General features: G+C 37.6%; 1 protein-coding gene across 1 annotated transcript in view; it reads left to right on the top strand.

The window, feature by feature from the left end:
- Positions 1 to 20,064, top strand: part of LOC127934529 (delta and Notch-like epidermal growth factor-related receptor) — a 30,908-nt gene extending 10,844 nt beyond the window's left edge. Inside the window, exons 2-13 of the mRNA XM_052531979.1 lie at positions 4,303 to 4,641; positions 5,204 to 5,298; positions 6,119 to 6,282; positions 7,688 to 7,836; positions 7,972 to 8,125; positions 10,518 to 10,631; positions 12,821 to 13,051; positions 14,401 to 14,523; positions 14,598 to 14,711; positions 15,410 to 15,541; positions 16,120 to 16,366; positions 17,502 to 20,064. Of these exons, the coding sequence (XP_052387939.1) occupies positions 4,303 to 4,641; positions 5,204 to 5,298; positions 6,119 to 6,282; positions 7,688 to 7,836; positions 7,972 to 8,125; positions 10,518 to 10,631; positions 12,821 to 13,051; positions 14,401 to 14,523; positions 14,598 to 14,711; positions 15,410 to 15,541; positions 16,120 to 16,366; positions 17,502 to 17,613 (1,974 nt within the window). The 3' untranslated portion in view covers positions 17,614 to 20,064. The remainder of the gene's footprint in view (positions 1 to 4,302; positions 4,642 to 5,203; positions 5,299 to 6,118; positions 6,283 to 7,687; positions 7,837 to 7,971; positions 8,126 to 10,517; positions 10,632 to 12,820; positions 13,052 to 14,400; positions 14,524 to 14,597; positions 14,712 to 15,409; positions 15,542 to 16,119; positions 16,367 to 17,501) is intronic.
- Positions 20,065 to 20,694: the final 630 nt, after the last annotated feature.

The following is a 20,694-nucleotide window of genomic DNA, read 5'->3' as shown; positions in this document are numbered from 1 at the left end:
TCTCTCTAGAGTCTTTTGAACCCAAGGAGAGATTTTTGGCAGTAGCTTCCACACTGCCAGCTTCTCCAAAAGGGGCACTCATTTTGTTGGGGGGATGTTAGAGCATAGAGACTGGGGCGCTGCTTGGCTCACCACACTCTTTTTTTGTGCTTCACTCCTCAAAGGAACCAAACCTGGTCGGGACCAGGTGGCCAATGGCCCTGACTCTTGAGCACAGCGGGGAAGAAATCTCACAAACGCTTCCTCATAACCTAGTGGTGACGGTCTTGACAGTGTCGCCAAATAGGCCTGTGAGATGGGGGTATCAAGGAGGAAAGTGTGGTCTTTGCCCTTGATGCCCGTGATGTTGAGCCACAGATGTCTCTTCATGGAAACCATGGCAGCCATAAAACGGCCGATGGCACAGGTCACGCGGAGAGACAGATCTGTGGCCCGGCGAAGTTCTAAAAATGCCTCAATTGGCCTACCTGTGCTAAAGTCTTTCAGAAGGTCAGCCTGGTATGCTTGCAGAACCGACATGCAGCATCAGCCAGACCCCCTGCTTGAAAGGATTTACCCAGCAGTGAAGATGTTTCTCTGCATGGCTTGTCGGGGAGAGTTGTTTTCTTTAGTGATGGTGAGCTACCAGGAGAGAGATAGCCCATGAGTATCTCTTCAATCTGGGTCATCATCATATAGTCCTGCACTTTCGCATCAACAATAGTCGAGTAGATCGATGTCGATGGCACAAATACAGAGGCCGAATATGGTTTATTCCATGAACGATTTACCATGTTATGGAGGTCACTGAAGAAAGGGCCACCCGGCCACCCGACAGAAACCTGTCATCAAGCATAGAGCATTTGGCGGTCTCTTGCTCCTTCAGTCAATCTAGATGTAACCACTCGACTGCCCAGGTAACCACCTTGAGTAGCTCTTCATACGCACCAAGAGAGGAGCTCTTTGAGTTGGCACACTCCATCTCGGCAGAAGCAAGAGTTGAAGTCTCCTCTGCCCACTCAGAAGAAGCACTGGATCGCGCTTGAGAAGTGGATGGAATGACCTCCTGATCCGGTGAGAGCGCAAAAGAAAGAGGCGGGTCCATCTCACGCGCCTCAGCCAGATTGACACACGATCCCCACAATCTTTCTGAGCGCAAAGCACTTTGATAGAGAGGAGATCACAGTGTTCGCATTCTCCCTCGAGCCCGAGGACAGCATGCTCTTCCCCCAAACACTCAAAGCAGAAAACATGGAGATCGTCTTTAGAGAGCAGAGCAGCCTCTGGCAAGGAAGCAAACAACTCCTCTCAAGATCTGCTGTAGTTTTTATTTTTAATTTTTTTTACTAATTCACTTCCTGCTTGGTCTTCTTTTTAAGTAACTTTTTATTTCATCCCTGTTTGTTTTTTTAATGCCACACAGCGTTTAACACATGCTCTCACACACACAACAATGCAGTCCTTGAAGACAGAAGACAAAAGGATGTTTCAGGTTCAGGCCTATTTACATCAAGTGACATCACCTAACCAAGGTTATTTAAGCCAAACTTTGGCGTGTTTGACAGACATGCTTCAACAACCAGTCGAACAAAGAATGTTCTAAATAGCGCAGCATCGAGAGTAGCTTTTGATAAGGCAACATACATTTACATAAAAATACTATACTATAAAAATACTACATAAAAATACCTTTTGAATTTTCTGAACATATAATTTCTGATTTACTATTTTAAACATTAAAAATTATGTGTGTCTTGTCATTACCCTCATTTATGTTCATCTTATACGTTGCATTCAGTTCAATGCTTGATTTTCAGGTCTTGTCGATGTGTATTTGTATTTTTGCCTTCTCCCTATGGATTACCCCTATGTGGATTATTAAAGACTTTGCATCATCATCTTCCTCTATACATGCTTCTCTCCTGCACCACACCGTGACATAAAGTGTTACATTTAAAAATCTGCATTAATTAGAAATTTTGCTTTAATAGAAATTAACAGAATTATTATTATTATTATTTTAAATCATAACTCAATCATAAAACTTTACTTCTATTTGAATTTACATTATGAATGAGGAAGACAAGCTCACCCTTTTCAAATTTGCAACCATGAGTTGTTATTCAAGTCCGAAGAGACATTTCAGCATGATTTGGTAGCAATTTGACCTTTAAAAATAGGGAAGGAGGAGGTATTTGCTGCAAGCTGGAGCGTAGCTAACCTTTTGGGTTTTTGAAAGGTTTTTGAAATACTTTCTTTAATCACAATGAAAGAAAATTGAAAATTGTCTCTATAAGATTAACACCAGCTCCAGTGGTGGAGGTCTTGGGTTGAAACCACTCTACAGCTCTCAACATTAGAGGAGCCTCTCTGTAAAAGCCAAATGTCAGGGATGTGTTGAGAGCAGGTCTGGAGAGATATCTTGAGTTGAGAATTGTGAGAGATTAATGCTGTAAATGCTTCATCCATTTCTTCACACTTTGACTGTCTTTTCCTCACCCATGTCCTTTCCTCACTATTTCTCCTTGCTTTTTCAGCCGTCCTACCTTGTTCTCATTGTAGGGTGTTAACAAAGGCCTCCTGAAGTGAATTGATGTGTTTTTGTAAGAACATTATCCATATTTAAATCTTTAAAAACCTTAATCTCTAGCTGGTGAGAATATTCTAGTATCGTGAGAATCAAGTTTTGTTTACAGGAGCAATGGGAGCAAAGTTTCCTTTGTTTTGCAGAGGAAAACTAGTCTTGTCTAGGCTTGTATCGGAATGCTCCAACATGTTTCTTTACAAATCCTAGATTTATACTTCTAATAGATGAGCTATTTTTTGTTTGCTTGCTCCTCTGCACGTCCATGTCACTACTCAATGGATTTTTAAATATGGACTTTATTAACCCTCTGGAGCCGTGTTGAGTACTTTTTTTGATCGATGGATGGATGCATTAATTTTTTCGCTGTGTGAGATCATGATGTGGGGCCTGATAGTGTCATGGCTTTCTGGACATAGCAACAGTGTCTAAGGGGGAATTTGTTTTTGTGAAGGGTTAATTTTGGCTGGTGAGATCAAGGAGAGTCTCTAACATGTAACCCTCAACATGTGCAGCAGAATAACTCTCGTGCATTTCAGATAAACTTGCCAGTAAACTGATTAGCTTAATAAGGGGTCTCGAGGGACAGATGTGAAGAAGGAAATAATGTCGCATGTGTTCTGCAGTCTAAAAGGGTTTAATTGTTTACAGTTGATGGATTTTCAAAGCAGAATCATGTAAAAATGTGCCGCTACCTATAGCTCTGCAAAACTATAAAAACATACCTATACAGTACATGCAATTCACTGCAATTTCCAGCTGAAATGAACACTAGTGGCAGTAAAAGAACATATGTATGGCATTTCTGATTGCATGATACAGCATTAGATTTATGATTTGAAGTCCTGTGAAACACAATTCATGATAAAAGTTAAGCTAAAATGGCATGATTGTGTCAGCAAATGTCATGTTTGCTTTTGTTAACACTATCGGTTAGGTTGGGGGTCTGGTTTAATGTAAGTGGTCCATCATTTGCAAATGTTTTAGAGCATTAACCTTTTAGACCCGCTAACTGGACAATTCACTTTTAAAGTGACACAAAACATGCAAGTAGCAACATAATATCATTTTGCCATAGATATGTTTTTCCAATTAACCTTGGTTTGTAGATTTTACAGCTAAGTAATCTGTGATGGAACATTTCAATGTGTAATTTAAAATAATTACTATGTGTATCTGTTATTATATAAGGAGAAGCTATTTTGCCTGAAGCAAACCGTATGTTGTTTATTCCTTGATATCATCTATTATCCATTAGAAGCATCTTATTTTAGATTACTTATGTAATGCCAACACACATAATATGGACTATAAATAGTTTACAGATGAACATATGCACAAATATGGCACATATAAGTCCTATTTCATCTCTTGGGAAGAAGGCATGTCCCTGCCAAAGGAAATTGAGCATAATTAGAATAATTGGATCAATATCACTACATAATTGTAAGCTAAAGGAATTAGTGATGTAGATTTTGCTGCAGGTGTTCCTGCGGGCTGAGCGGGATGGCTGTATTGCTATTGTTCATATTTATAACGGTGCTCATCTGTGATCTGAGTATATTAATTGCTCTCAGTTCTCATTCTTCAGGCCAAGTGATACATATTAGTCGATACATATTTGCCTGAAATGAAAGCTGGATTATGCGCTGCCTTTTTGTGTGACTAGAGCAGTTTAAAAGGTTTGATAATATGATGCAGTTTTCATCTCTCATTCGTGTTGTTTTTATTGGGTGCAGTTTTTTGCAGATCCATGCGCCAGCAGCCCCTGTCTCCATGGCAACTGTAGCCAGGACAGTGAAGGGGATGGGTTTGTGTGCGAGTGCAGTGAGGGTTACAGCGGGGTCCGGTGTGACCTGCCTACTTTGACCTTTGACCTATCCGAGTCCACCTGGGACCTCGCCGAGAGCCTTGTACCAGAACATGCCACGCCTGCCACACCCGCCACACCTGCGACCACCACTCAAGTGTTCCAGCCAACCACAGTCCCCACCACCACTCAAGCTCCGCCCACCCTGGAGTCGTGGCAACCCAAACTGGGTCAAAAAGTGGTGGAGATACTGTGGGAGGATCAGCAGGTGAGCAGGTGTGCGTTTGCTTACATCAACGGTGCGTTTGTGTAAACGTGATGTGTCATGATGACTGGATCTGGTCTGGAATGCAGGATTGCTCTTCTGAGAAGCTTATTTGTGACCCTGGACCACAAAACCAGTCATCTGACAGCTGAATAAATACGCTTTCCATTGATGTAAGGTTTGTTTAGATAGGACAGTATTTGGCTGATATACAACTATTTGAAAAACGGGAATCTGACGATGCCAAAAATTCACATATTAAGAAAATTCTTTTTCAAAAAAGTTAAAGTTGTTCAAATGAAGTTCTTAGCAATGCATATTACTTATCAAAAATTACGTTTTGATATATTTTAAATTCACAAAATATCTTCATGGATCATGATCTTTAGATAATGTCCTAACAATTTTGGGCATAAAATACAAATCTAATAATTTTTAGCCATGCAATGTATTTCAGGCTTTTGCAACAAATATACCCCAGCGACTTAAGACACGTGTGTGTGTGTGTGTGTGTGCGTGTGCGTGTGCGTGTGTGTGTGTGTGTTTGCGTGTGTGTGTGTTGTAGGTCACTGATGAAGCCGAATGTGTGAGTACTGCAGGAGGTGAGTCTGCCGGAATGATGACTGTTTCCATGGAGGTCGCCGAGGAAACAGCTGTGAAGTAAGAAACTTTCTCGTGTATTATTTATCTTGGAAAAATATATTAGAAAGAGTGAGTTGTGGGCTTTTAATATGTTTTTATTTTACTCTCTGTGGTATACTCTCTCTTTCTATATATACGGATATTTCTAGCCTTCAGCTACTGCAAAACAAAATATAAAATAAGAATATAAAAATAATATTTAAAAATAAAAATAATATCTGAAAGTGATCAACATACGGGTGGAAATATAATTCATCAATTATATATTGTATATGTTTGACTGAATATATAATCCAAATATACATGTAAACCATAGCCACACTTTTGGGGTACATAATTACATAACTACTATTATGATTACATAACAGATAAATATAGATTTGAGATCATATTAATTATTTAAAAAAGCTTTAATATAGTAAATTATTGAATATTATACATTTAATATTATTTCTGTATGATAATAAATATTTAATTCAATCAATTATTAATTAATGTATTTATATTAATGTTACTATGTTCAAAAATAATATAATAAATAAAGTGCAAAATGCATTAAGCTGTCACGTTTATTTAAGAATAAAAGTAAAAAAGTATCTCGTTCCTAACCATTATGCTCCCTTTGCTCAGTTTGCTACATCATTTCCCTGTCTTCAGTTCATTTACATACTGACCCGACTGATTTTGATGAGCATTTACAGCATTAATTTCTCTCTCTCTCTCTCTCTCCATTTCCCTCTCTCCCTCTATCTCTCTCTCTCTCTCTCTCTCTCTCTCTCTCTCTCTCTCCCTTTCCCTCTCTCTCCCTCTGTCTCTCTCTCTCTCTCTCCCTCTGTAGGTTGGTGGGTAACGTGAGTAGCTCTGCTGTGCTGTGGCGTGTAGGTCAGGCCGGTTTTGAGCAGTGCTCTGTTGCAGATGGTACAATCATGTGGTTCCATCAGAGTTCAGATGGCCTGGTGCTCCCTGACCAGTCCCTGCCATTCGGACACAACTACTTCATCAGTAAGTGTGTATGTGCCTGCAACATGGAGTAATATATTGTATATATATGAAATTATTTGTTTGAAATTGGGACTTTGCCTTTGAAACATCCTTGTGCATATAATGTCTGTTTCCAACTCGTTTGCAATTAAGAATTTTTCCAGACACATTGATGAGTCTTTTATTTGACCCTGTCTGATTCTGTGAGCCAAACAATGTTTGCCCTTGAGGCATTGCTGTGTGTGTGTGTGTGAGAGAGAGAGAGAGAGAGAGAGAGAGAGAGTGTATGTGCGTGTGTGTGTCTAAGGCAAGGCAAGTTTATTTGTATAGCACATTTGGTACACAATGGTAATTAAAAGTGTTTTACATAAAATAAAGTAAAATAGTCATCAAGAAAAATAATACAAAAATAAAATCAAGCAATTTTAAACCTTTAGAAATCATTTAAAAATGGACTTATTTAAAATGAATTTAAAACAGTTACAAATAAAAAATGATTTTATAAAATACAGTGAATACATAAAATACAGTGAAATCAGTTCGGACATTACACAGTGCTCATTCAATAATGCAAGCTAAACATTTGAGTTTTGAGTCTAGATTTAAATGTGGCTAGTGTTGTAGTACATCTGATCTCTGAGTGTGTAACAAATTATTAAAAAGCTTTTATTATATAATAAAATATTCTAATATATTTAAAATATAATATGTAAATATATTCATATATAAATATAAAAAATAAGGTCTCACATTTATTAAAGTATGGAAGTTTTATAAGCGTCCATGCAGTATAATTTTTTTCCTTCTTGTTTTCTTGTTATAAAGACTTAATTTTCTCGTTATCTCGACATGACAAAAGTTGTTTTCTCGTTATAATGTCTTAATTTTCTCGTAATCTCGACACCTTATCAGTTATATTCAGTATATATTCTGTTGGCAGTTTTGTAACTTTTTAGAGAACAACATTCGTCCTGTCGAGATAACGAGAAAACTAAGTCAACTTTTGCATTATTGAGATAAAGAGAAAATTAAGTCGTTTTAATGAGAAAACAAGAAGGAAAATAATAATGCATGGCTGCTTAAAACTTCAGTAATTAAAGTATAATAAATAATCATAATAAATTCTACCTAAAGTAAATTTGAAAATATTATTTATAAAAAAATAAATAAACACATCATTTATCTTTTACATTTTTAAATAGTAACTGTTCATTGTGCATTTGTTATCTTTGAATAACTTTGTGTTTTATTTCCGTAAAACACAATAGCCAAGCATAAAATAAGCTAAAAACAAACCTGCACAGCAACACCCTGGCAACCACCCTTGTGGCTAAACTCAAACTTTCTTTGGAAATAAATAAATAAATAAATATTGCATTACTCTCTATTACAACTATGGGCTTTTTGGTTATCTCTCTCCGTGTAGGTGTACTTCACGTTGGTGCACCCTCTGGTCCAGAGGTCACCTTGAGGCTGCATCTCAATGTAAAAACCAATAACTGTATGGAGCCCGGCAGCGGATACAGTGACCCACAATGCTCTGGGAAAGGAAAATGCATCACCCACTCCTCTGAGGTAATCACCTCAGATCATAATAAGAGTTATGTGCTTTCATGTGTTGATATAATAGTTACCTTTGATTAGTGTGCGTGCTTTCTGTCCAGAGTTTCTGTGAACATTTGATGATGTGTGTTTAAATGTGAATCACAGGACACATTTTACTGCCAGTGTGATGATGGGTATTCTGGGATCTTCTGTGAGGAGTTTGACGCATGTCACCTGAAGCCCTGCGAGAACAACGGCACCTGTGCTGACCTCAGACAGAGAGATGAAGGACAAAACTACACCTGTACCTGCCAACCAGGTGCGTGCGCGCGCTTATGTGTGTCTGAGGGATTCTCAGGAAACTGTGTGAATTACCTCCATAAGGTTAACAGGATTTTGATCATAGTTGCATTATTTGATAGATTTTGCACTGTTTAGTGTGCAATGCATGATAACTAATAAATGTTTGTTTTGACTGGAATGTTACATATGAATACCCCTTATTCATCAGCTATATAGATATATGGGGGGGGGTGTCCAAACCTATTTACATTTATTTTTTACTTAAAACATCAAGCTTTCACTGCCTATTTTTTTATTTTTTATTTTATGCTTTATACAATTTTAATTGTTCTCTGTGGTGGTTACGTAAGTTAAAATTATAATATATATGAAAATTAAGATTTGTTAAAGTTTTTAAAGTAAGATTTATAAATATTATATAGCCTAACTGGCTGTTATACTCCCGAGGGCTGTGTTTATTTTAATAATAATAAAAAAATACAATAAAAACAGTAATATTGTGAAATATTATTAAAATTTAAAATAATATGCTGATTTAATGCTCAAGATACATTTATTATTGTTGTCTATGATGAAAAGAGTTGTGATGCTCAATAGTTTTGTGGAAATTTTGATAATCATGTTTTTTCTGACTAATATTGATGCCAATTATAGTGTTTGCTATGTCCTTCAAGTGATATTCAGGACCTATATTTGTTTAATGTTTTACTTCTTTTTTATTTAATTTCATCTTCATATAACAATAATAAAAACATGGCATGACATGGCAGCTGCAACAAAAAATTATTAACAACAGGCAAACTAAATTGAAGAAGTTTCATGTTTTCAGATGGAGAACAAAAACCATAAATAAATGAAAAGGGAGTCTGACAGCTTTGCACAAATGTAATAACTCGTTTTTTTTGGAAGAAAGATCAAAAGAAAAGCATGTTGTGTTATTAGTGTTGCTGTAAAATTCCCTTTTCCTAGATAGTTCTACATAAACATCAAACATTTATATTAAAGACATTGAAAACCACCCACAGTGTGCTTTTATTCATGTAATATTAACATGAAAGTATTTAAATAACAGGAACCTACAAAGAAGCAATGACCTTATTAGATATGTTTGTACTGTCTTGTGTCTGTTTTTGTGAATAATGGAGGTTAACCTTGGGCAGTAATGCTCTGATGATGCTTTAAATGAAAAGATAGGGCAGGGAAAGAAAATGGAAAATGAAGAACAAAATAAAGGTTGAGCAAGAGACAATGAAGGTCTGGGATTTGTGCCTTTGATCGTGAACATGAACATGCTGATGGTAAGGCATATCTGTTAGGGTCTAGTGGAAGCACACAAACAAACACTGTTTACCATTCGGTCACAGGACACAGGGGGGCATAAATTATGTTAATAAGTGGTGTTGTAAGAAAAGCAGCCACCTGCATTGGCTGACTAATTCTTGTTGGTTTATAACTGAAGGGTTATAACTGACTCAGGCTATATCAACATTATAAGTTCCCACAAGGATAGTAAATTCACATTTTTTTTAATGCTTTACTATAAACATCATGCAAACACAACTAGTTCCCTGAAATTATGCATTGTAATGCATTGTCGGTGGATCCTATGTTATAAAATCGATACAGGATTAAGAAAATGTAATTATCACTTATTTAACCGATTATCGGTCAATCTCTTCTTTATATGATGCATTAAAATTGAATGTGTTTCTAAATTAAGATGTGTTATGCTTTAAGGTTTAGTTTTTAGAGATAAAAATATATTTAGCTCAATATAAAAAGTAAGTTCCCATTGATATCAAATGTGTGTGGGTGTATTAGACATTGACTGATATTGATATTTGAAATTTGACTGATACCAATGCCAGTTATTTGACTGTTAATATGTCTGAAAACTGATATGTAGAACTGATATTCATTCAATGTTTTTCTTTACTGTAGCAAATGACAAGCACGTCTTATCAAACGCTGTCAGTCACCCTTTTTTTTAAACACATTTATTTATATTATTAGTGGATATGATATTACTAAACCAATATACCAATATACAATATATTAAGAAAAAGCTATTATCGGTTGCTAAAACAGATTATCGGTTAATCTCTAGTTTGTGTGATGCATTAAAATTGAATGTGTTTTTAAGTTAACATGTGTTACGTATTTTTGTGAAGTTTAGTTTTAAGGATAAAAATATCTTTAGCTCAATAAAAAAAAAAAAGATCACATCAAAATCAAATGTATGCTGATGTATTCGATATTGACCGATATTGATATTTGATTACCATTAAGGAAAAGCTATTATCGGTCACTTAAACCAATTATTGGTCAATCTCTAGTGTGTATGATGTATTAAAATATAATGTGCTTGTAAATTCTGATGTGTAATAGAATCTGTGTGTGTGCTTTAGGTTTTGAGGGAGACCGTTGTCAGTCATTGGTAGATCACTGTGTTTCTGGACCCTGCAGGAACGGAGCCACTTGCTCCAGCAGCCTTGAAGGACCTCATTGCTATTGTGCTGAAGGTACTTATTAATAGCCTCCTCTCATGAAATCATGTCTGACACAATCAAATCTGTTTTGTGCTTGTCTCTATGTGTATGTTTGGAAGTGTATTCGTGTGTTAAGCTTGAATCGTCCTGATTCAAGCTCTATTTCTGTTCCTCCTCCTCTAGCTCTCTCTAAGTGTGTCAGAGAGTTGCTTTTTTAAACTCTCTTCCTTTCTTCCAATTAATCGTGAGGCACGGCCCAGCGCTGCCCTCTCTCTCAGGAGGACTGTACTTTCAGCACTAGCTCTCTCTCTAACCAGGGCACACTCTCAGTCAGCAGATAGAACAGGGACACAACCACTTCTGCTGTCTGAAGAAGCACTACAATCAGACAAGAAAGGAAATTTGATAGGAGTCCCTTGAACTTTGGTGGCAGAAATGAGCTCTTAGGCTAAAATATATAAATCTTGTGGTAAGAACGAGCACCCTAAGCCACAATTTAAAACACCATGAATGCTGAAACAGTAATGGAAGTGGCACCATTAGCACATTTTTAATTAGGGTGGTACAGCTCAGGGTACAGCTTTTAATATTTCAACAACCACATGAGACAGTTAATAGCTATTTCGGCATCTCAGGGCTAAACCAGCCATTCGAACTATAGAAGGTAATATAAATGACCGCAAACTGCAGTGAAAGGCATCTGACTGGAATCTAACCTTCAGTAACATTCAAGACAGGAAAGACATAGTTCACTCAAAAATGAAAATTATTTTTCTTTTTAAATATGTCTGCTTTTATTTATTTATTTATTTGTTACTTTTACAAAGTCACCTTCCAGAGCCTTCCCTCTTTCTTCTCCTCTCTCTTGAATTGAGCTACCGGCCTTCATCCCAAATGCTAAAGCATCACAGTTTTCAAGATGCAGATGAAGACATTCCTTTACCACCGATATTTAACTACTCTACAACCCTAAACCAATGAATTCCTTTTTTCTGCATGTCTCCTCTGCTCTACCTACAGTACTATACCTCTAGCTTTCTAATAAACATGGCATTGTATACTGTGAATGATGCAATATTGGTTATGCTCCTCTACTGTAAGTCGCTTCGGACAAAAACATCTGCTAAATGTATAAATATAAATGTATTCTTTCAGTAGAACACAATATTTGCATTTACGAATCTGCAAGCTTCGATCAAGCTCTCAGGTGAATATGGTACCAGTTGTGTGATGTATGATGTCTGTGAGGTTTGGTCATCCAAATTAAATGGACGGCTGTTAAGGTGCGTTTTTGCTGGAGCTTTACAATTGTGATCACTATGGCATAGAAAGCATTTTTATTTCGGGGTGACCTATTCCTCTAATATAGGCAGTGAAGCACATTCATGTCAGCTCTGTCAGGCTGCGAGAGTTTCATTAAGATAATGCATGAAAGCGCTTCCGTAAGGAAAACTGTGGGCGGATCTGCGCACTGAGCTCTATTTCTCTGTGTGTGATTGGCATTTATTGGGGGGATCATAGCCACCAAGCTTGTAATCTGCTGGTGCGTGCATGTTAGAGGAGACTACAAGTGCACAAAAACAAACATAGACTGTGCAAGTGAAAGTGACATACGGTCCCTCTTTTTAATGACTTTATTAACAAACAACTGATACATTTTAAGGAAAATCCAGCGGATCTTAACCCAGTCAAACACCTAGGAGATTTTCAGCGTTCTCCATCTTCATTGAAATGCATAATATGGGAATACAATGGTGCTCCATCCATCCAATAGAGTTTCAAGAGATTTACAGATTGCCAAGTTGCACTGAATCTGCTCTGGCAGTAATGATGCTCATTCCTGAAGGTCTTTCCTTTCATTTGTCACTCATCTGTATGTAAAGCTGTGTTAGCCAATAGTTATGGCATTGTGTTCAAAATGTTTAGCACATTCATCTCTGAGTACCAAACCCAGATCACAACATCCAGTCATCAGCCGCTCTACATTTTATTAATCTTCAATAATCATTTACGCTCAAATGTATGTATGCTTAAATGTTAGCAGCATCTGCCAAATAAGATCTCATCCATGTTCACAAGTTTTTCTCATCAATTTTCTGTAATGGTTATTGAGATTTAAGGCTACTGTACATGATTCAGAATCAAATAAACTGCATGAGACGCAAACTGGTTTCTTTATGCATTAACGCACATCTTAGTCTCTTCCTCTTTCTCTCTGTTAGGGTATCAGGGTGCCATGTGTGAGCAGAAGATTGATCCTTGTGCTCCTGGGCCCTGCCACAATAATGCCAGCTGCTCCCCACAGGGTGCCGGTTTGGGCTTCAGCTGCACCTGTCCTGCAGGTTTCACCGGACCTACCTGCGCCCAGCTAGTGGACTTCTGTGCCCTCAACCCATGTGCTCACGGCATCTGCCGCAGCGTCGGCACCAGTTACAGGTGTCTGTGTGTGCCAGGTGAGGATCACGTTGGTTACTGATCATAGCTGTGCCTCCCCCTTACATTCCTTCCAAGACCGTCTGGTTGCCATGGAAACTGCCTCCTGTGTATTGCGTGCTCAGGCATAATTGTCTGTGAAGTGTGACTGCACCAGATGTGCAGCCAGATCAGTCTATCTACTGATATCACCCCGCTCTGACAAGAGGTGTCCGATGGGACCTAAACATTCTCCGGGGGGATGGCAAGTAATGCTCAGTGGGATTGCACTATAAAGAGGACACTTCTGAAGACAAATGCCCGTTCCTGTGAGATTTGCACACTCAGTGAACACAAAATTGTCCTCAGCAAAACAAATGATCAAATGATTTAAGGGCACCATTCTGGGCCTGGGTTCACGTAAATTTCAGTATCATAATAGTATGCATGGACTGCACTAACCCTAACCAGCATGCGCATGACCTCAGCGTTTTCATAAAATTGCACTTTTGTAGATTACACCAGACGATAATTGTCTTGTTTTAAAAAACTTGCACTTTTTGCACAACTTGCATTTCTCACACATTTTCACAAAAGTTAGCTTTTTTAGTGACCGGCCAAAATGCATAAAAATTTGAACAACCCAAAACAATTTAATCAGTAATCATAACTTCTGGAGAGAAATGAGTTTGTGAGAAATGTGGTATACTTTGAAATACTTTGTGTTCAGTGTTTTTACTTTGACCTTTAGCATCACTATTATTATTGCTCTAACTTGGGTTTAGCGACTTAAACAGATCCTTTACTCCGAAGTTTTTTACATGCTAAAAAAACAAAAAAAACAATTTATAGAGGAAATTGTAGATATTTGTTGGTGGGTTACTTTTAGTTAAAACAGTAAATAATCATCTAGCATCAACACTTAACGCCCTAACAGCTGTATGGCCACTCAAAACAAAGTAATATGTAAAATAATGTAGTGTGCATTGTGTGTGTGTTTGTGTTTGGAAGACCCAAGAAATGCTTAATGCAGACATTTTGCACCTCACGTTATTATATGCTGTTACTTCAATGTATGCATGTCAAATATTGTCATACATTTTACAATATAATATGATCAAGATGAAATCTATGGATTAATATATATATATATATATACACACACACACACACACACACACACATACACATAATACAGGGGGGAAAAATTAAATACATTTCTTAATAGTCATTTGTGCCATCAGTTTGCACCTAATCCTATAAAACTAAACTAAACACTGCTCTCTAGTGGCTCCCTAGCAATACAGCTTAAGCCCTATCAAGCACATCTATGACATGCTGTTGATTTCTATAGACAATAATGTTTTTATTTTTTTATCTATTCTCTTAGGTTATCACGGTCTGTACTGTGAGGAGGAGTATAATGAATGCTTGTCTGCTCCCTGTCAGAATTACGCCACATGCAGAGACCTGATCAATGCCTATGAGTGCATCTGCTCCCCACAGTTCACAGGTGTGTTTGATGCCCTTGGAGCTAAACTTGTCAGTAAGAAAACGACGTGATTAATGTGATGTGGGTTGTTTCAGGTAAGCACTGTGAGATATATAAGGACCCCTGTCTGAGGCTCAGGTGCCAGAATGGAGGACACTGTGAGAGTGGAGGGAGAAACACATCCTGTGTGTGTCCACCAGGATATATGGGTGAATATTAGTGTTTGTTTAAGTTTGTGTGATATATCTGGGTCACTACTAGTGCAAATATTGGGATTTTCAATTTATAATAAGCCACAGACCTCTAAATATGTTCATACTTGTGCAAGGGACGAGGATTTTAAAAGGCAGCTATATATTTTCATTTATAAAGTTCATATTGTGAAAATTTATTTCGTAAATATTTAGTTTATAATAATTGCTTAAATATTTAGCATCATTAATAAAAGTTAAGTTAAGTTAAGATAATTTCCTGTAACACTGTACTATTTATTTTATATATTTTTTGTTTTATAAAAACAAATATTGTAGCCTAATACATTTTTTATTTTGTGTAATCTTATTTTATTATTTTCTTGTCTGTTGACCCCCTAGCAGCCCCCAAGTTGGAAAAATCCCTTAAAACCGTTTGTTCCATTTTCACACAAATTGGATTAAACATGCAATACTTACATATATATATATATATATATATATATATATATATATATATATATATATATATATATATAATTTTTTTTTTTTTTTTTCAAGACAACCTGCTCTTGTATTGTTTTACATGTGTATTGCACAATATGTAGCATGCAGCAGATTTATATGCATTCCAAACATAGATATTGTGTATTTAGAGAGGAATAGAGATAGTAGGTCTGTATTCTGTCTCAAACTATTTTTTGTCTCTTTTCTAGGTGACAACTGTGAGGTTGACGTCAACGAGTGTGAGAGTAACCCCTGTCACCATGGTGGCACCTGCATCGACCAATCAAACGGCTACACCTGTCACTGCCCTCCCGGCTGGGTCGGTGGAAGCTGTGAGATCCGTGAGTTTACGCCAGCCTTCGACCTACAAACACTACACTTTTAGGGACCTGGTGTTCTTGCTCTGCTTGTGGCAGTTCAGACATTTTCCATGATGACTTTGGCCTCGAGGTCAGCATTAGGTGTGCACAGGGGAAGAGAGCAGATCCTCTGAGGAGTGACGTGCTCCTGCCTTTTATGGCAGCTGTGACTCAGCACCATGTGCACCTCCTCACACTCGACTGTGACGTGTGAGGAGGCGGAGCCATGGGACTCTCTGCTATTACTTGCCACTCAGAGACTGTCAGGAATATCCCACTGTGTTTATAGATGTGTATATGTCCTTGCAAGCTGTCGCTCAGTCTGTGGCTCTTATTAAAGCATTTCATTAGCTAGACTGCTGTGGTAAATCTAAGGAACTGCATTATTCACCCAGAACCCACTAACAAACAATGCCCTGGCAACGATCCTGAACACCCTAGAAACTTTTTAACAGAAGTCATTAGCAACCACATACAGTAGCATAGTGTCATTTTCTCAGGACAACACCCAATCACACTTTGTTGTCTATCTTTCTTCATCCTTCTCATCTGTCTCTCAGATCTGCAGTGGAAGATGGCTCAGCCGGTCGACTCGCTGACCAACATGCCTCGTCACTCTCTGTACATAATCATCGGCTCTCTGTGCGTGGCTTTCGTCCTGATGCTCATCATCCTCATCGTGGGCATCTGTCGCATCAGCCGCATCGAGTACCAGGGCTCGTCCCGTCATGCCTACCAAGAGTTTTACAACTGCCGCAGTATTGACAGCGATTTCAGCAATGCTATCGCTTCCATTCGCCATGCAAGGTGATATATATATTTTATATGCCTTTTTTAAAAATGTTTTCATCTGTGAAACACAACAGAAAATGTTTTAAAGAATATTCAGGTTGCTCTTTCCAGTACAACTTAACGAATGAAAAAATGAGACTGTTTTTCTGTAGGTCTGCAACAAACGATTAATTGACTAAGAGATTATTTAACAGAATAATTAGTAGGCTTTGATTGGTTATTCACCTTTTGCAAGTCATTTAAATATTAAGTTACCTTATTTTCCGGACTATTAGTCGCACTTTTTTCATAGTTTGGCTGGTCCTGCGACTTATAGTCAGGTGCGACTTATTTAACAAAATTAATTTGACATGAACCAAGAGAAAACATTGCCGTCTCCAGCCGCGAGAGGGCGCTCTATACTGCTCGGTGCTACTGTAGCCTACACTGAAGACATAGAGCGCCCTCTCGCGGCTGTAGAGGGTAATGTTTTTTCTTGGTTCTAAATAAATGCGACTTATAGTCCAGTGCGACTTATATATGTTTTTTTCCTCGTCATGATGTATTTTTGGACTGATACGACTTATACTCAGGTGCGACTTATAGTCCGAAAAATACGGTATGCAAATTATATACATATAGAGCTGCTTTATAGAAGTTGTAATTCTAACTGAAAGCGACATGCCTATGCGCGTTCGTGTGCTTTGGAGAGAGATTGATGCAGGGAGGTGCAAACATCCACATCGTTGTGATCAAAAAACAATGCTTTCTTAACAGCTATTTTCTCACTGCATAATTTTTGTAGTGTGTTTATTTTTAAAACGCACAGCAGATATTTGCATTTTCATCTAAACGTCAGTCTCAGCAGCGCCAGAATGTTCACTAACATTAAGCCTCTGCCTGCTTGTATCAAACTTATCTTTAGCAAAGAACGAAAAAGAACTTGAATATATCGGGGCCTTTGCTAATGACAATGCAAAACGTTCCCATACTCTACTGGTCAGATTCATTTGCACTTCTCAAAAGCATGACTTCTTCTGTTGGATTGGAGCTGGGAAGGCTGAATTACAGTCTTGTGCTACAGCAACACACCGGTCAAACTTTTTTATTGTTGGCATTATCGATAATATCGACTTTATGTTTCAGTCCTATTCCTTTGTGTGTGTTACAGGTTTGGGAAGAAATCCAGACCAGCAATGTATGATGCGACTCCCATCAGTTATGAAGATTACAGCCCTGATGACAAGCCTCTAGTAGCACTCATTAAAACTAAAGATTTGTGAGGCAATAAACACACACCCACACACACACAATGCAAACACACAGTCACTATTCCAGCCTTTAGAATGAGCCAATCCGTGCAGTATTTATTTCCAGACAACAGATTTAAAAATGAATCAAACTTTTGAAACTGATATATTTTATCATTGTGAACCATGAAGCTTTTAATTCACATCAGGCACTAGGAGTGCTGCACAGAATTAGTTTAATGGAATAATCCCCAAAAAATGTGCTTTGTTTGCAGACGCAAATGTTTCGTGGAATGTGAGTAGATGAATAACAAAGCTACGTTGCAAAATGTGTCTGAGGGGGTGCGTTTAACCGAACCCTCCCACCCTCTCGACTCTGATTACAAATTTGATAGCAGCAGTCCAACCAAAAGCTGTAGAATTAGAGAAATAGAGCTCATAGTACATTTAAACTGTAACTTTGTACAGAAGAATTAAAAGATAAGACGATGTAGGCTGCCTTACTGGTGCATGGAACCTTATGTACATTGTTATTTGCTGTTTATTTATTTGTGCTGTCGTTTCACTAAGAAAAAAACTCCTGATATATATTTCATAGTGCTTTATAGAACGTTACTTGAAAAGATTTCTGTTCCAGTACACCTGCAGAGCTCCCTAAGGTGTGGTCACGTTTACCTCTGTTCGACAAAAACTAGCAAAATTCGCCAAAATCCAGCCATTTCAATAGGAAGCTGTGTTATCTGGAGTTTCACATGAGGGGTTAAAAAAATTAATTCAGAGTCTGCATGAAATCAAAATGTACGCTATTTATTTTGTTAGTGCACATGACTAGTCTTGAATAATTAAAAGGTTAATTCAATGAAAAAAAATAATAATAATTGTGAATTTGTGGTTCATGCAGATTTAAAAAAAAATCAGAAAAACCTTGAAAGAATTAGAAAATACATTGCAAACAATAAGTCTGTTTAAACATCCAGTAAAACACTAAAAACTATCAAGAATTTGCTCATAATTAATCTGAAACCACAAGAAACTGGAGTTTACATCTTTGATTTAAACATCAAAATATAAACAGACGTGCACGTTTACTCTAAAAGTTGTTTATGCACAGAATGAAATCAGAGTAACTGGAAAAAACCATAGTGTACCATTTGGGTTTTGACCTTCACTTGATAAAAGAACACAGCTTATGGTGTTTACATGGCCGTACATGTTGTCAGATTCTGAAGCATAATCATAAGATTGTGAATGTAATGCACAAGAGCCATGGAAAGTTCAAGAACTGAAAATGCTACCTGTGTAATGGAAGTTGTAAGCAAAATAATGTAAACAAGTAGGAAACTTTGAAACTTTTAATCTGCACAGAATGTTTATTGGCATCAAAACAGACTTAAAATAGCCTCCAAGAATAAGATTACCTTCCCCATGAGTGTCTACCGAGAGTTAGTGAGCTCAGAGCATTGGAACAAAAGAAGTGTCTCTGCCAGGTCCTGGAGTCTGGTTAAGAACGGTGTATTTCTGCTGTGCGCTTCTGGTGTTCCTGCACTGGGTTCCAGCTCTCTCTTGCTCTTGCTCTCTTAAATTGTTTCTGGCTGGATTGGTACTCACACAATGTTTTCATTCTTTCCATTACCCATCTCCCTTTCTCTCTTATCTTCCATGTCTGCTTCTACTTATATGTATCGTACACCTATAGTTATCCTCTTGCTTAGTATAGACAGGTAGAAGTTGCCCACTATGGCTGATCTGAGACCAGTCTTGACGCCTTTTAATGGCTGAATGAATAGTTTGCCTAAAAGTGAATTTACCTCGTGTTGTTTTATTTCTGTGAAACATAAAAGGAATTATTTAGCAGAATGTCCAAGCTGCTCTTTTTTCATGCAATGAAAGCACTGTAAAAAATCACCATAACAGTAGTCCATATGACACATGCACTATATTAAAGATAAAACTGTATGATGAGCAGAGTAAAATACAAGATCTCAGTCGTAGCTTTCACATCTCATTCATGTTTGTAATTATCAAAACAGTGCAGCTCAAGAAGCATTGTGCCACGTTTGGTTTGAATGATATCTAATAAAATTGTTTCAGGTTTCTTATGGCTGATCTCGCTGTTTGAATATTTTGAACTGAACTAAAGGGTGAATGAGATTTGTAAGCTATTTGGGAGACTTTTGGCAGTTTTACTGTGTTTTGTCCATTTTGGAGCTTAACCAAGGTATATCACAGCTTGAACATTCTCCAAATATCCTGTTTTAGTGTTCTACAGAAGATCGGAAATGAACAGCATGGGGGCTAGTAAGGATTTGATCTTCATCTGTAGGTGAATCAGCACTTTAAGGCTGTGGGTATTGTAAACTGGTCTAGGATCAGTACTTAAGGGAAGCTTCTAACCCAAGCACTGTTTTTGTTAGATAAAGATAACACCCATTTGGTTATATATGTGGAATGATGTATTAATAAAAGTTAAAGTGGAAACCTAAAGTCTGTTTTAATGCTTGGATGTTTAACATATGATAAACGAGACAAGGTACAATGAACCTTAGAAAATACAAATCCTGATGGATGTTTCTAGTAATGAAAGTGATTAGTACATGTTGTAGATATTTAACTGTAGATAAGGAAGCACTATATGTAACTTTAAGATGTTTTGAAAGATGCCACACACATCAGACATGTTTTCTTTAACCCAAAGAACAGCTGGTAAGTCTCATACACACACAAACATGCTTTATCTCTCCAAACAGTCCAAGCTAATAACCGCTTTCCCTGAAGAGCAAAAAAAAAAAAAAAAAAAAAAAAAAACATTTTGACATTTGTAAAAGCATTCAGTGTTGCAATCGTGTCTCATGTTTCAAGATGAGAAACACACACTCAGATGCAGACGGTAAGAGAGGATGTGTTTTCCACAGCCGGAATGCCTTTGACTGTCTGTGCATGGAATGTCCCCCAGCTGGCCATGCCCTTATATGGAGTTCAAACGATGTCCTAGACCCTTCAGTGACCTTGTGTGGGCTCCAGATGTTCTGAAAGTAAACATCTGTAGGAATTGCGTATACTGAGAAATCTCCCCATAGCAGGGAAGATAAGACACACTTTGGATGGCTTTGACCT

Source organism: Carassius gibelio, chromosome A18 (assembly GCF_023724105.1).
Source record: "Carassius gibelio isolate Cgi1373 ecotype wild population from Czech Republic chromosome A18, carGib1.2-hapl.c, whole genome shotgun sequence".
In the NCBI taxonomy this organism is placed as follows: domain Eukaryota; kingdom Metazoa; phylum Chordata; class Actinopteri; order Cypriniformes; family Cyprinidae; genus Carassius; species Carassius gibelio.
The sequence above is the reverse complement of the archived record's forward strand: the minus strand, read 5'-3'. Positions and strand labels throughout refer to the sequence as shown.